Source organism: Gasterosteus aculeatus, chromosome 21 (genome assembly GCF_964276395.1).
Source record: "Gasterosteus aculeatus chromosome 21, fGasAcu3.hap1.1, whole genome shotgun sequence".
NCBI classification, from domain to species: Eukaryota; Metazoa; Chordata; class Actinopteri; order Perciformes; family Gasterosteidae; genus Gasterosteus; species Gasterosteus aculeatus.
This window is the reverse complement of record NC_135708.1, coordinates 17,930,511-17,945,666: the sequence shown is the minus strand read 5'-3', so window position 1 is coordinate 17,945,666 and position 15,156 is coordinate 17,930,511. Positions and strand designations below refer to the sequence as shown.

At 49.2% G+C, this 15,156-nt stretch overlaps 1 protein-coding gene across 1 annotated transcript in view; it reads right to left on the bottom strand.

Annotated features, from left to right (window-relative positions):
* Positions 1-15,156, bottom strand: part of gli3 (GLI family zinc finger 3) — an 80,168-nt gene that overhangs the window by 16,665 nt on the left and 48,347 nt on the right. Inside the window, exons 5-6 of the mRNA XM_078096087.1 lie at positions 5,037-5,242; positions 2,199-2,360 (exon numbers count right to left, since the gene is read on the bottom strand). Coding sequence (XP_077952213.1) covers positions 2,199-2,360; positions 5,037-5,242 — 368 coding nt within the window. The remainder of the gene's footprint in view (positions 1-2,198; positions 2,361-5,036; positions 5,243-15,156) is intronic.

Genomic DNA, 15,156 nt, shown 5'->3' with positions numbered 1-15,156 from the left:
GCGGAGCGACGCCTCCTTTACATTGTCATTGTATGGAAAATGTGTCTTTTTGTGTGCCTTGCTGAAGGAGGTGTTGGAGACGGGGCACGCGTGTGCAAATCCCCTCGAGCGCGCACAATTGCTGAATACAATGCAGTTTGTCATGTGACGCATCCTCGGCGTGCCAATTCTTTTTCACTATGTCATTCAGCTTGAACCAAATATATAATCCTGCTAAAAACAATCCTCTTTTTTTCCTCCCAGGTTTGGAAAACATCTGAACTGACAAATCAACCACTGGTGAATTCTGCTACTCACTACAAGCGAGAGGGGTGTTCTGCTGAGGAGAAAGGCCAGCGTCCCGCCACTGCAAAGCCTCATGGGAGTGGTGTTTATTAATGCGCAGCCCAAATGATGAATCGGCTAACCGGTGAGACGGAGAGAGGAGCGTCCCGGCTCGTAGCGGCACCGTCCCTCTAATTTCCTCTTGATTTATGGACGGGACGGCTGGTTACGCGCCGCGTCATTAATTCTCGTGGCTGGGGTGTGTGTGTGTGTGTGTGTGTTGGGGGGTGTTCAGACACGCCCGACGAACGCCGTCGCAAAAGGGGAAAAAAACTGGGGTTGAACCCTCGCCGACATAATTTGGGGCCACCTGAGAGGGACGCCGTCAAAGCTGGAGGCTGAGGTGTGACCCCTGAAGATCCGTCCGGAAGCGTTTTTTGTGGATCTCGTATTGCAGCAAAAGAAGTCAAATCAGTAATTGCAAGAAAACGCTGTGTTTGTACCAAACAGGAGTTTCCGTGTTCAAAGCGCCGCTAAATGTGAAACCATTAAATGGGAAAACACCATCAGTGGAGCAAATAGCGGGGAAATTAAAATGAACTCATACAGATTTTAGCCTAGTGATCTATGAGAGCTGTGGCACTAATTAGGCACATAGACAATGGCCCATTAAAGCACAAATAGGCAGGATTGGCCCATTGTTTCATGCAAAACTCTCTCTGAAGCTAATTACACTGATGTGAAATAGACTAAAATAGCAGCAGTAACACAGTAGCCCAGATTATCAGCGAAAGCCTCTTGATTGACTCTCTTCTTTGTACGTTTTTTTTTTCTTCTTTTCTTTCTGAAAGCTTTAAGGTGTTAATTTTTCCGTCGTTGGAACACACATTGTTGAAACATGATGAGTTATTACCAGCAATGATCACAAGCCTTTTTTTTTTTTTTTTCTTTAAGCGAAGAGCATCCCATCTCCACTTAAATTTGGCCCTAATTGTTTTGTTTCAGTCTATTAATCTTAAAAAGTGACACAGAAGAAAGGATTTCTCTCCTGATGAATGGCGGGACATTCCAATTCCCACTCAATAGCAATTAATTTTCTGATACCCGCACAAGTTTGGCTAGTTTTAATTAGTTTGTTCTGAGGAATGGTGGAACTTCACCCCGGATTTCCATGAAAGCGGCGCCGGCCTGACTAAATACCTTCTCATCAAAGCGAGCGGGGTGAGGCTGTCCGACCTTTCGGAGATTCAGTGTGCGTTTAATTTCCTATTTACACTTTAAAATAACTCATTAGCATAAGTCCTCTGCACACAGCCCTGAGCCCAACACATTAAGACAAAAGCTCATTTAAATCGTGTCAAAGTAAAGTCGCAGGTCCCTCCGCGCCGCCGCTGAGCTGCAGCTCGATCTATATATAGTGCAAGAGAGAGGTGCATTGTGGAGGTTCAATTCCCACCGGGGCCACCCATGTTATAATGTGCAGGTAAGCACGCGTGGTACTTAAAGGTCTAATCCCTGTAGGCATGGATGTGGTGGGTGTCTTTTCACCCAGCTGAAAAGTCCTGTTTTAGGATGTTACTTGGAATTGTTTCAATGTGTAGTAAAAATATGTGGAGGAAAAAAAATATTTCCAAATATTTACTTAAATTAACTAAATTAATTCAATTAAGTATGAATAATTTTTATGTATGGAAATGTGCCTTGGCAAAAGGCCACAAATGGGTGTTTTTATTACTGTAGCTCATGAAAGTTAAGAATTTAGAGAAATCCGTGGTTTTTACAGCAACATTATGCAAAGAAATGTGTCTAGAAATAACCAAAATTAAAGATATTAGGTTAAACACTGACCCTGAGTCAGTGTGACTCTCTCGTAACGCTTTATGAAGAATGTAGTTACTGGTTCCTCAGGTTGTGTGTGATCAGCGCGGACTTACTTTCCATCGCCTGCAGGTATTCCATGTGCAGGGCCGTGGCGCTGGTGGCGCCGGCCGTGGACGCCACGGACGGGAGCAGGTCGGTGGCGTACGGGCTCCGGTGGCCCGCCAGCAGGGCCATCTGGTGGTAGTACTCGGCCGTGGTCAGACCCGTGTGAGGGGCTGCAGAGGGAGAACCATCGCGTCAGCAAGGAGGAGGCCCGAAATCGTGAAGGGGACAGACATGGAGGCGAGGATGCCGGTTGGAGGGCGACGGGCGACGGGGGGCAGGGGTTGAAGAAGAGAGAGCAGAGAAGGAACGAGCACCCGCACGGCGCCGCAAGACAAACCTCCGTTCGTTTGCAGCAGATGACGACCAGCTCAGCAGAACAGTAACGAGCACATTAGCAGCACCATCAAGCAGAACAGCTGCACGGGGAGCCTCACCTGAAGTGGGGAGCCTCACTGGGGATTAGCGCTGGCGTGCTCAGAGATTACAGTGAGCGTGCATTAGTGTTTGATTGATGCACGGATAGTCTTACAGTACAACAGCCTTTTCTCTCTCTCTCTCTCTCTCTCTCTCTCTCTCTCTCTCTCTCTCTCTCACTGTCTCTTGATCACCTTGAAGAGAGTGTGTGCATGTGTGTGTGGTAAGAGTATGTGGGCGGACACATTGTTTGCCAGAGATGCTGCGTGTGTGTTGCACACATCGGGCCTGCAGATATGCAGCCTGCTCCTCGACGGGTGCGGCCTTAAAACTCGACGGGGGGAAACAAAAGGCCTAACGATTCTACCATTGCAACTTAAAGACTGCTGTAAGTCCTTGAGCCAGATCCTTAAAATAAACATCTGGTGGTGGGCTTCCTTATGCAAATATCCAAAGAAAGAGAGAGGGAAAAGACAAACACTGTGGTTTTGGATGCAAATAGGGACTCGGTTCAGACCTACAGAGTGCTGCAGCTCTTTTTTTCCCTCAACTGAAGAAACGAAGAGGAAATAAATAAAGGAACGCTGTATGAGGAGATTTCCTCTTAAGACCGGCCTGCATGCCGGCAAAATGCATCCCTGATTGGTGGAATAAATGTAGGAAAAAAAAACATCTAAATTAATTCGATCTGGGTATTATGTCTTCAGTGGAAGGGGGGAGTTTCTTAATTGTCTCTGCTGTTCCGCCTTAGCTTTGCTTTTGCATTCAAGCATAATATGGCCCATTCAGTATCCAACACGCAGAGAAAAGGGCTTTGCAGAATTTCTAAATCAGAAACGCTGGCATCAAGGATCGATCCTGGGGGCAGAAACGGGGGGAGGGGAGGGTGGTGGGGGGGCAGGCTGTCGGTGTGGCACTCGGGCAGAGATGTGCCTCAGGACTCGGTGAGCCACCGGGTGCTCCTTCAGCATTACAATAGGATCAGGGCCAGCTTACCTCTGAACCCCCATCTCACATGGAGAAGAGAGAAAAAAGTGTGTGAAAAGACGTGAAAGCAAATGTGTGGCAGCAAGAGGGTGGCACTAAATCCCACCCACTTTAAATCTCCATTAGATTCCGTTAATTAATTCATCATTATTCAAATGCGGAAAAAATAGCACATTGAAGAAGGAGGCACCTTGTAAGCGTGGTGATATACTAACAACACAAAAGCTGATGGGTTAATTAATCACTGCGTTGATTAAAGGAGTAATTAGGTGCCTCGTTCACAGCGTTATGAGCTAAAAGCGGATCCTAGGATGGAGGGAAAAATTTTGATTTAAAAGCGCTCGACGAGTGCAGGAGAGCAGGCGGATGTGCGAGACTCACTTCTAACGGACGAGGAGGAGAGGAAGTGGAGCAAAATCTGCAGAAATACACTCCAGTGTGTCGAGAGGTCGATGGCTGATGACGTAAGGTCATCGGACCATTTCAAGACCTTTAAGGTAAATGCGTAATGCTAAATATGCTTTTCAATAAATGTTAATTAAATAAATTTGCTGTGCTGGATTTTACCACTGGCTGGAGAAGCTTTGGTTTGCATAACCACTAATATTAAAATGAATGAAAATAATATAACAAGATTAGAACAATCATTCTTGATTATTATGTCATTTTTGTTTTGATCTATAACATGTCTAAAGAAAAGATGACAGTCTCATATAATATATATGTTGCCTAAAAACAGCAAATTTAGCAATTTTTTGGTGCCATTATCGTAATATATATATTATTTTTAAGATTACTACACATCCAATAAATTCACCACAGAACACTCGGTTCCTAAGAAATATTGTAAATTCTTATTTGGATCTTTTTAATTAACTCTTTCTGCTGCCTTTCTACCTTAATTGATTCCCCAGTCCAGATCCATGGTGAGATCTCATGAAACACATGCTCCCCGTAGGAGACACACACACAACGCCGCCGCCCCCCCTCCCCGAACCTAAACTTGAATCCACCCCCCCATGCGTGAGCGCTGGAACTGTGCGTGACCCTCCCGCTCACTGATGCATCCTCCAGAGGTCTCTGACACGACTCACAGATCAAAAGGATTAGCCTCCCTCCAACCTGCACGCCCCCCCCCCCCCCACCCACATGGTTCACGCCGCACTCATAACACTGCCGTGCACCCCCCCACCCCCCCCCGGATAACATCTCACCAACCCCCGGCTGTTAATAAAGACGGATCTCGTTGCTTCTCGCCTGACCTCTTCTGATCTCCAAGAGGAATTAAACTGATCCAGAGAATTGAGGTTCCCGCTAATAGCGATCGAACCTCTCTGATCAATTTCAAGCAAAGCATCTGAGCGATCATCTGAGCCGCGGGTCTGCGATAGTGTGTGTGTGTGTGTGTGTGTGTGTGTGGTTGGTGTGCGTTTCACTTTATTCACCATCTGCAGGGCTGAGGCCCCGCGTGGCCGACAGAACGGAGATGGAGGGGCTGCTGTGAAGCGAGCGGATGTAGTCCATGTACGGGTTGATGTAAGGGTGCGGAGGGTGAAAGGGCGACTCCGCCCCCACGGAGGGGTTCCTCTGGGGCGAGATCCGGATGAGGGAGATGTCTGAGAAAGCCGGACTGCCCGCCAGGCCGGGAGGCCTGCAGAGACACACAGGGAAGAAAGACAAGAGGCAGCGTGAGCACACGTCGTTCACGGAACGCTCGCCGAGGAACACGCGTGTGGACGAGTCCTCATTGGTGCTGCTGGGACATTTGAAAACACACGGTTCACAGTTCAGGTTTAATTTTTTTTTCACAAAAACATCGATAATCCAGCTGCTCCCACGGTTCCAGATTCCGCTGTCGTGGGTGCGCTGGCTGCGGCAAGGCCGGACAAATGGGCCGTGGCATTATCTCTCTGCCCGCATGTGCGAGGCGGCGAGGAGAGCGCTGCATTCCAACGGCTCCCTACGCAGACGCTTCCTCAGATCAAAGGCATCTCTCACCACCGCGTCTTAATCAGAGGGGAGACGTCGGAGCGAGCTCACCGCCGGCCGTCTCCAGACGAGCAGCGCCGCACCGCTTTACCCTTCCACTTTCGGAACTCGGCTTTGAGCAAAAGAAAACGTGTTACGGAAAAAAAAAACGACGGATGCAATGTTGTACACAATCCCTCAGCAAGTGTCTTGAAAACATAAGCGCTGTTGGGCTGTTGTTGTTTTTCGAATCAAAAACCTTTCCTGCCTTTGAGAAGTAAAATAAAAGTTGGGAAGAATCAAGAAGAACTTCTCAGGAGCCGAGTTGGAGATTAACTCATTTCTCTCCCTTGTTATAATTGGCTGGGAGGGCAAGGGAACTTTATAATGATGGCCTTCACCACAAAGGCCTTCCCCCCCCCGAGGACGTGGAGAAATCCACATATCAGCCAGACATTAACAGGCTAAGAGATTAGACCAAATTAGCCCCTGCACTTCTCTGTGCCTCCCCAGCGGGCCGGTCTACTGTGACAAAAGAGCCCAGGAGGAGGAGAGCATGAGCGAAGCAAGACGAAGTTGGGATTTAAGAAGGAGAGGTGCGGAGCGAGGGGACAGGGTGGGAAAAGACTGGAGGAGGAGGAGGGGGGGGGGTGGGGGGCGAGATCGGTTTTGTCTGGCGGTGACCTTGAGCGAGGCCGGGGGAGCCAAACTGCCCAATTACGACCTCCGCCCCGTCCCCTGGTCCCCCGGCGGCTCCTCCGTCGCTCCCCTTCACAGCCATCCTAATGAAAGAGCTCAATAACGAGTGCTGAGCGCACACACACACACACACACACGCACACACACAAGCACGCACACACGGCATCTACACACACCAACTTCTGTAATGAGCCCGAAGGGGCAACGGGAGGAGATTTCTCAAAGGCTTGTGCGTGACGACATGTCTCAGGGATGCTGACGCCCGGCGTTTTGGTGAAAAGGACACGTCTCGGTGTGAAGGTGTGCAAAAGGGGGGGACAGCTGAGAAGATCGCCAACACTATGCTCACGCTTTTCCGTGGTTTGTCCACGAGAGATTCCGCGAGAGGCTGTTTTTTTGCTTCCTCCGCGCCTCGCAAGTCACGCCGAGGGCAACTGTGTTTGTGGTACGCGAGCCCACATGCCACCATCGCACGCCTCGTTTACACAGATCCACCAGACAGCCGCGGAGCCACTTTGATGCCGACCATGCAGCTCACACACACACGCACACACACACTGACCCTGGCAAAGACATAGAAAGACGGCACACGTGTTGACTGGTGGGAAGATGGTGGCGCGGGTGCCTCGGCGAGGTTTCAGCTTGTTTAACGCTCATGGGTTGGAGAGAGGGAGCAAGTCGGTTTAGAGCAGGAACAGCAGTCACGGAGGAGGAGGAAGAGGAGGCAGCGTGTGAAGATATGGACTACGCATTGGGAGGAAAGGGGCGGAAGAAGAAGGGGGGGGGGGGGGGGGGGGATTTTAGCCGGACGGCAGAGAGACGGATGCAAAAAGGGCGTCCGAGACCCGGGGCGCCGCTCCGCTCGCTCTCTGCCAGGCCCGTGATCGCCTTAGCATGTGGCGGAGTGCATTGATCAACATGACGAAAGGAAGCAATGTGCAGGAATGTTGGCTCCCCGCGTGTGTGTGCAGCGGCGGCGGCTGGGTAGGTGTGCGCGTCTTAGTTACACCTGATTTAAGATTTACATCAAAGCCGTACCGCGGGCTCCTCTTCGCCTTACCGGAGAGAAAGAAAGAAAAAGAAAAGAAGAAAAACTTCTTCCTTCGCGCCTCCACCTCCCCTCCGTGGGTTCATAATTCCCCATTAACCCTCAAAGAAGACAAACGGGGCTCATGGAGAGACCGAGCTGCCGACATATGGAAGCCATTTCCTCTCACGTGGCCTCGCTGGAAGCAGCCGGCGCCCCTTTAGGACATCGCGTGGCGGTCGGTCGTCTCTTTGCGCCGGATGAACACACACTTGCCGAGTGCAAATATGCCCCCAAAAGATTTTGCGGTTTCTTGGGCGTGTGTGTGTGTGTGTGTGTGTGTGTGTGTGTGTGTGTGTGTGTTGGCGTAAAACTGCCGACACTAATAATGTCTTTTCGGCGGGCGGAAGCTGCAGTAGGAGACGCCGGGGTCGCGGTGAAGGTCGATGACATCACTCGGGCCGGGACGTATCATTGCGGTGCAGCGGTCGACACGACGGCCTGATGAAACGGGGCAGTAAAAATACTTTTGGCCCCGGGCATGAAATGGTCACGCATGAAACGGAATCGAAATGTGTGCTTCACAGAAGGGTTTATAGGAAATTGGTGGGTCGGAGTTTTACACGAACAGCTGCCGGAGTGGTGCAAGGCGGAGATTTGACAAAAGCAAAAACAGCTTGAGAAGTCACGAATACTCAAGTTCACATTGAGAAATATCTATTAATGTTCTCCAAAACCACTTAGACCGGCATCTACCGGACATTTATCCGCTGCTTTGCTAATGGAAGCAAGAGAAATGGAAAATTTGGTATTTAAATTAAATACGATCCAGGAAACAGAATTTAAAAATAAAAAAAATCATACTTTCTGCAGCAGTATTAGTCATTATACTCAGATTAAGTCGAGTTAAGATGTCTCTCATTTTGATTTTCGGCCCTTTTAACGGCAGACATTCCAACGTGTTGCAGCCGGGTGAACACAGGTGTAATTGAATAAATTCATTACGATCCCACTCTATCGAGTATGTAATGAGCCTGCACGCCCCAACGCAGGGCCACAATTAATTACAGCAATTAATTACACCTGTATTTACCCTGCGATGACATGTTTAAATCGGGTCTGTGGAAAGGAGCCTGTCGCGCACTTAGCAGAACAAAGAGGTCCCCCGCTTGCTTTCGCTCCGGCACAAAAACAACTCGCTCGCTATAATCTATACATTTATTAGTGTAACTATATTGTCATGTTTTTGACTTCGCTGTGCATCGCCTGCAGTGTCTTTGTCTGTCTTTTGGCTCCTTCGTGCGTTCGCGGTGCACTCAAAGTGGCAAATATTCACAAATGCAAAACGCGGCACCTTTGGTGAAAGTCCTTGGTTGCAATGGTGCTTCATGGGGGTTTTGTGGAGGAAGGTTTACACCACATGTGCTCATGTGCATGAAAACATCTGTCTTCACACGTTGCCGCCGCGGCCACAAGGGGCCGAGTGAGCGCGAGCCGGCTTTTGGAGGGAACTGGGATCCGTCGGGTGTCAGGTTCTCTGCTGACCGAGGCCGACAGCATCACACAGACACCCCCCCCCCCCCCCCCCCCCCCATCTCCACCTCCCACTTCGGCTCGATCTCACCACCTCCATAGAGACCCCGCGGCCCCCCCCCGCCCGCCCGCCCGCCCCACCCAGCCGGCCACGGCACAGCGCTGCCGCCGCTCTGAAAGCCCGAACCCGAGAGCAGGAAGAGAGGCGGCTCCTGACAGCGGAAACAGAAGCACTTTAAAGCTCCGAACCCTTTCACCGACATCAAAGGGCCGAAGGGAGAGAGCCAGCTGAGACCCGAGGAGGGGAGAAGACAAGGGGGGAGAGAGACAAGACAGAGGCCCAGAGACAGACACAAACAGAGGAAGGCTCGTGTATACTCTGGGCTTCTAAAGATTCAACGGGTTCTGCCGCTGAAGCCCACTCCAAGGATTTCCCTTTTCCACATTAGCGATGGCAACAACGGCAGCAGTTCAAATCTACTTTGCTTAGGAAAGAATAAAGCAAAAAGTAAAGGTGCATGCATCTTCAAAAGGACATTTTTACCATCTCGGCCGACAATTTCCACCTTCCTTTTGAAAACACATGATGCCTCCTCATGAATTGATTGTTAATTTTGTTTCTTAATATAGGCTGTAAAAAAGAATTCTGCTAATGCCATTACGCAAGGATGGTCTTCATCCGCAGATGGAGTTCGCTCAGTGGTTGTGAACCAGTAAGTGTGTTTTTTTTTTCTTCCTGTGTAAATTGAGCCATTAGCACGTTTGACGAATCAGTGATATTGACTATTTGGCGATTCAATGATTGAACTCTCTCTGGGCGTCGTGCTGCGACCCTTCAGGCCAAATCCAAAATGCAGAACTCAGCGTTTCCCATAAACCGATGGCTGATGTCACTACTCAAATATCCAGTGGAGGGTCGTGACCTCTTAACTCACTACTATAAATGGAGCTGTCTCAAACCATCCTGGCACTGGAGGTACCAACACCTTTTTTTTTTAAAGGCTGACCAAAACACGCGGACACGCTCGCAGCTTTCATGAGTAAGCACCTCGACTGACGGGACGTCGCAGGGATCTAATCTGTCGAGCTGCATATTTGAAACGGACTTCAAAAGAACCCATCGAGAACATATTTCCGGAACGTGTCCCGCTAACCTCGGCTCGGCTCGGCTCTCCCCCCCCCCTTCTCAAACATGGCCGGGCGCAGCAGACGGCGCGCCGCGGTGAAGGTTGCCGGGCGCTAACGTTAGCTATGTTCCCCCGGAGCTGCTAGGGATCTCTGTGTGACCCTCCCCCCCTCCTCCCCCAGAACTCCCTCCCGGACATCAAAGGCCTGGGTGGGTCCAGGGAGGTGGGGGTGGCTTTCCATTCACGGTCACATGGAGCGGGATGCCCCCCCTCTCTGTGGGACGCTTCTGGAGGCGCGCCAGACATTCCCGTACAGCGCCGAGTCAGTTCTCACACACACTGGCTGTCCGGTTGAATACCCGCGACTCTCCTTCAGCCCCCCCCCTGCCTTACCCCCCTCCCCCTTTCTCCCTGGTGTGTGTGTGTGTGTGTTCCGGTCACGCTCACGTTGTCTACACATAAGCACATCCCTGTAGGCACGTATCACTTCTGGCGGAGTGATAACACGTGTTTACTGGGAGCAGCCAGCGGGCGCGACAGGCCCGGGTCAAAACAAACGGGTCCAGGTGTCAACAAGGCCCGGTTCTGACTGCCGGAGGTGTGTCACCCAAAGGGCCCTCGGTGCTCCTCACACTTTATGAAGGTTTAACAAAAACTGCACATCTTCTCACGTGAGCGAACGCAATCGTTGTTATGGGAAAGTGTTTGGCTTCGCCGCCGCGCAGCAGGAGGGTTTTTTTTTTTTTTCCTTCTTCACAGAGCCAATCCCCCCCCCCCCCCCTCCCTCCCCCCTCTGCAATTAAATGTAATTTTCAGCCATCGAGATAAGGACGGCTACCAAAACGAATCAACAGCGTACAGCGAAGGAATGAAAACATGAAAGTGAAATTACACAAAATGAGGCAGCCCTTTTCTCCCTGTAATTTCAAGGAGGCTGGGAGACATTTTTTTGTTTCCCTCGCATGCACGACTCCGCGTTACACAAACACAGCGATTGTTTTGCATCGGCCTCTCCACATTCATCTCCTCTTATTTCCTTGATTGCTGCTTTTTTTCCCCCCTGTTCTCAGTCAGGGTTGTGAGTTCCTCTGGCATGCCCCGGGCTACGGAGAACACAGGGTGGGGGGGGCGGGGAGGGGGAAGGACCCCTGGGTGCCCAAGTGTTAAACTTGAGAAAACAGAGAGGAAGCACATCTATCATTCCTTTTCCTCTCAAGCAACGTCTCCGTGGCCCCGATGCCTTTACACAGAAACCCAGCTGACGCCTGCAGCTAAACAGGGTCCGGGTCCCACCCCTCCCCCACCGCCCCCCCCCGCCCCCGACAACTGCAGGTAACGAGTGCGGCGGTCCGCGTGCGCCGGGTGAGGAAGGGTGAGTGCGCCCCCCCCCGCCACAAACCCCTCGATCCGCCGGGTCACGCTGCGCTGCTGAAATGGCCTCAGCGAATCCCAAACAACACACAACGCTACAAGACAGCAGAGACGCGCCGCCGGAGACGCTTAATCCTCCAGACAGAGATCTGAGGTAGAACAACAGGAGATGGGGGCCGGGCGGGTGGGGGGGGGGCACACACGGAGGGAGGTGAACGGCGGCGTCAGGTATGTGAAACAAGAATGTGCGCTTCCTTCTCGCCGCTGAAAGTCCCCCTTTTTCCCCCCCGAATGAAATCCATCACGTTTTCCTAACACACACTTCTCGTAGAGGAGGGGAAGCAGAGAAAATCCGGACAGAAGAAAAGGCAAGTGCTGGTGGGAAAGTGAAAAGACACAGCCTACTTTATTCTGGCCATTTCATCCATCTTGTTGGACTAATAAAATGTCATGTGGAGTTGCTTGATATTTAATCATGAAGGGGCCGAGTGCGTGGTGGTGCCAAGCTCGGGCTTGATGAAGCTTCGGGGGGCTTAAACACAGACCTGTGTACATTTTGGATTTACCCAGAGGAGGATGTTTCACAAACCCGGCTACATAAGTGACACAAACCTGACACGAAGGGGAGGGAATTCCTAATACGCCTGCTCGGGGAAACATTTAGTTCTTCTCAGCTTTGTTCAATCCCTTCATTAAATGAGCCGATGCAGCGGAATCACTCGCACGCAGATGACTGACGTAGGAGAATAACGCTCGCTGCATTCTTACAGCGGGGCGTCATGCTCGGCAGCATGCAGCTGCGCGCATGGCTGCACGTGTTTTTGTCGTTAATAAAAAAAAAAATGTAAAAATCGGGAGCTGACCCCGCGTCCGAGGCACGGCGGACAGAAGCGGGGCCGAGACAACCGAACCGCTTCATGTGATGTGAATTCAGGAAAAGGAAAAGAGGCATCAAAGTCATTTCCCCGTGTGAAACGGCCTTTAGGACCTCAGCTGGACTTGGGGGCCACGCGTCCATATCTTACAACGTTGCATTTAGGTTTCTTAAAATCACATATTGGAGGCCTGACTAGGAAAGACGGATAGAGGGAGGAAAAGGGAAGGGAGGGACGAAGGGAGGATAGAAAATGAGGAGAGCCGGAGAGGATTTATGACCCTGTTCCCCGGGTCTCGTTACTCGCTGTAACCGGCCCCCAGAGTGGGTCCGGAGCCCGCGCGGCCCAGAGATCAGAGTAATGGAAATTCCACATTTCTACACGGCTACGGCATGGAGTCTGTAGGGCAAAGCAAAAGAAATTAAAAAAACACAGAAGCGACTCGATAATTCTTCCGTTAGGTAAGGAGCAAAGTATTTCCTTTCTGAAATTCAGCATTTCCTCCGACTTTAGTGAGGTTATGTTTTACCCGAGGTGAGTTTTTAAGTCGGCGAGGCGTAGACGAAGCGAGGCGGCTGCACGGGGAGCATCTCTAACAGCCCCCCCCCTCCGTCCTCCCCCCCCGGCCAATGAGAGGAGGGGCTTCTTTACAGCCGCCCGCCACACCCATCGAAACCACCGAAGACGGCGCGTTACGAAGCTAATGCATCATCCGGATTAAATGTTGTTGAGCGCTGCTGCTGCCCACGACATTGGGAATCAGAACTGAAGAGATTAATTGGCTAATTAATTAGACGACAGACCAAAAATTAATCGGCAACTATTTGGATTAATTGTTACAGACAGAAGTTTGTCTGGTTACAGCTGCTCCAATGTGAGGAATTATTATTACTTTTTCCTCTTTGGAAGCGGTTTGTTTTTGCATTTTTTTAGAGCATTATGAATAAGTCACCGAGGGCAAATGTGATTTGCCATTTTTCACTTACTAAAGACACTTTATAGACAGAACGCTTAATCAAGAGAAAAACAGTCAGATAAAAGGATAATAAAATAATAATTAGATTTAGCCCTATTTATAATGCATATTATAATTACTTAAATAAATATTTAGCAAACTATACATTATTAAATATCTAAGATTTGAAATGTTAGATATTTACTAAAAAAAAAGAAAACCTATTTCATTTTTACAAGGAAAAAAAAGGTGAAGAACTGCAAACAAAAAATGGCAATGAAATAAATAAACTGGCACTCAAAATCCGACGATAAAATATTTCAAAAGAGCGCGTCTGTTTGTGTCAACATGGAGGCGCACACACACACACACACACACACACACACTCACACATTAGTGCAGAGCTGTTGGCACCTGCCTGTTATCTCTTCCCCTCAGACCTGGTTTTCCATTGTGCTCCATGGGAGAGCTACAAATTGAGATCTCAAACATGAAGAGGGGGCAAATGACTCGAGTACAGAAAATCAAATCCACTAATGTGCTACATGTGCAAATTCACAGGCCTCGTATTAGAGATTAATGTATCCCCTCTCTTATCCGAATGTACCTTTTTTTCAAAGACATTTATAATGGAGCCTAAAATTAAATTTAACCAAAGGAAATAACAATGAACAGGAGATATATGTTGAGTGACTAATGAGGTGGGATTTGCATGGCAAATAAGGGGTTATGTAAGGAATAATTTGTAAATTAGCCACAATAAAAACTAGCTTCTTTAGTAGAGATTAGATTTTTTTTTGTTAACATATATAAAACCATTTAGAATGGAGTAAAAAAAAAAGAGAATGACAGTGGCAGGTAATCTTAGCCATATACGTAGTGTTTTTGGAGCGTGTCTTAACAGATCTGCTCGGGTAACGACTCAACCCTAAAACCTTTACAGGCCTCGTCGAATGTCGGCTGTGCCAAACTTTTTCTTTTTTTCCCCTCTCAATCTGCTGGATCCATCATTTATCAAAACACACAGGGGGCTTTAAAAATATCACGGACCTGTGCAGAGGCTGAATATAGAAAAAAGACTGCACGGCCCATTTAAGCTTCTGAAACTGGTGTATTACAAATAAATAAATATACACTGTAACTTCAATCTGCACACATTTCTGCTAAGGCATTTATCTCCTTTCTCTCTAAATCCTGAAATTGCCTCAGAAGAAGAAGAAAAAAAAAGGGGGGGGGGAGCGTTACTTTCCTCCTATTCGCACATTTTCACTGAGTGGTGCACAACTCCCCCCCCCCCCCCCCCACCGACACTTTTTTTTTCCTCCGGTGAAAATTGAAGAGGCTTTATGTCAAATGCGGCTAAAGCCAGCCTCTCCATATCAAACAACGCAGCGCGAAAATTACTGTGGCGATGATAAGGCTGCCAGATAGAGTGGGAGAGGAGAGCGAGGGGGGGGGGGGGGAAGTCTGAAAGGAAGTGACTCTACTCAATTATACTGCAAAATTGGTATGACTGAATATTTTTCATTCAGGTGACTGATAGTATCAGTGAAACTGCAATGCAGATAAATAAAGGAGCCTTCTGTCAAGAATAAACACCATTAATCATGAAGCCAGCTACTGCGTGACCGCCTGTCCCCCCGACTTACTCCATGGAGAAAGTATTACAGAGGGGGAGAGGGGGGGAGGGAGAGAAACCGGTGACTGCGCCGGAGACGGGTGACCTATGGAGTCACACAGAATGGGTTTTGGACAGGAGGATGGAAGAGTGGCCTTCGCCTCTGCGCTCTTCAGTGACACATCTGGACACAAAAATGGCCCGACGTGATAATAAAACAATCAGCGGTTGTTTATGTCTTATTCTGTTTTAGTCTGTTTTAATGTCCAAATGTGAATACTTGATTGTGATTTCTCTTCTGTATTTTTTTTTTTTTTTTTGTGATGACAAAAAATGTGGCTTGCAGAAAATATTACAGGGTTACAAAACTCCACCGTCTGACGAGAAAATAT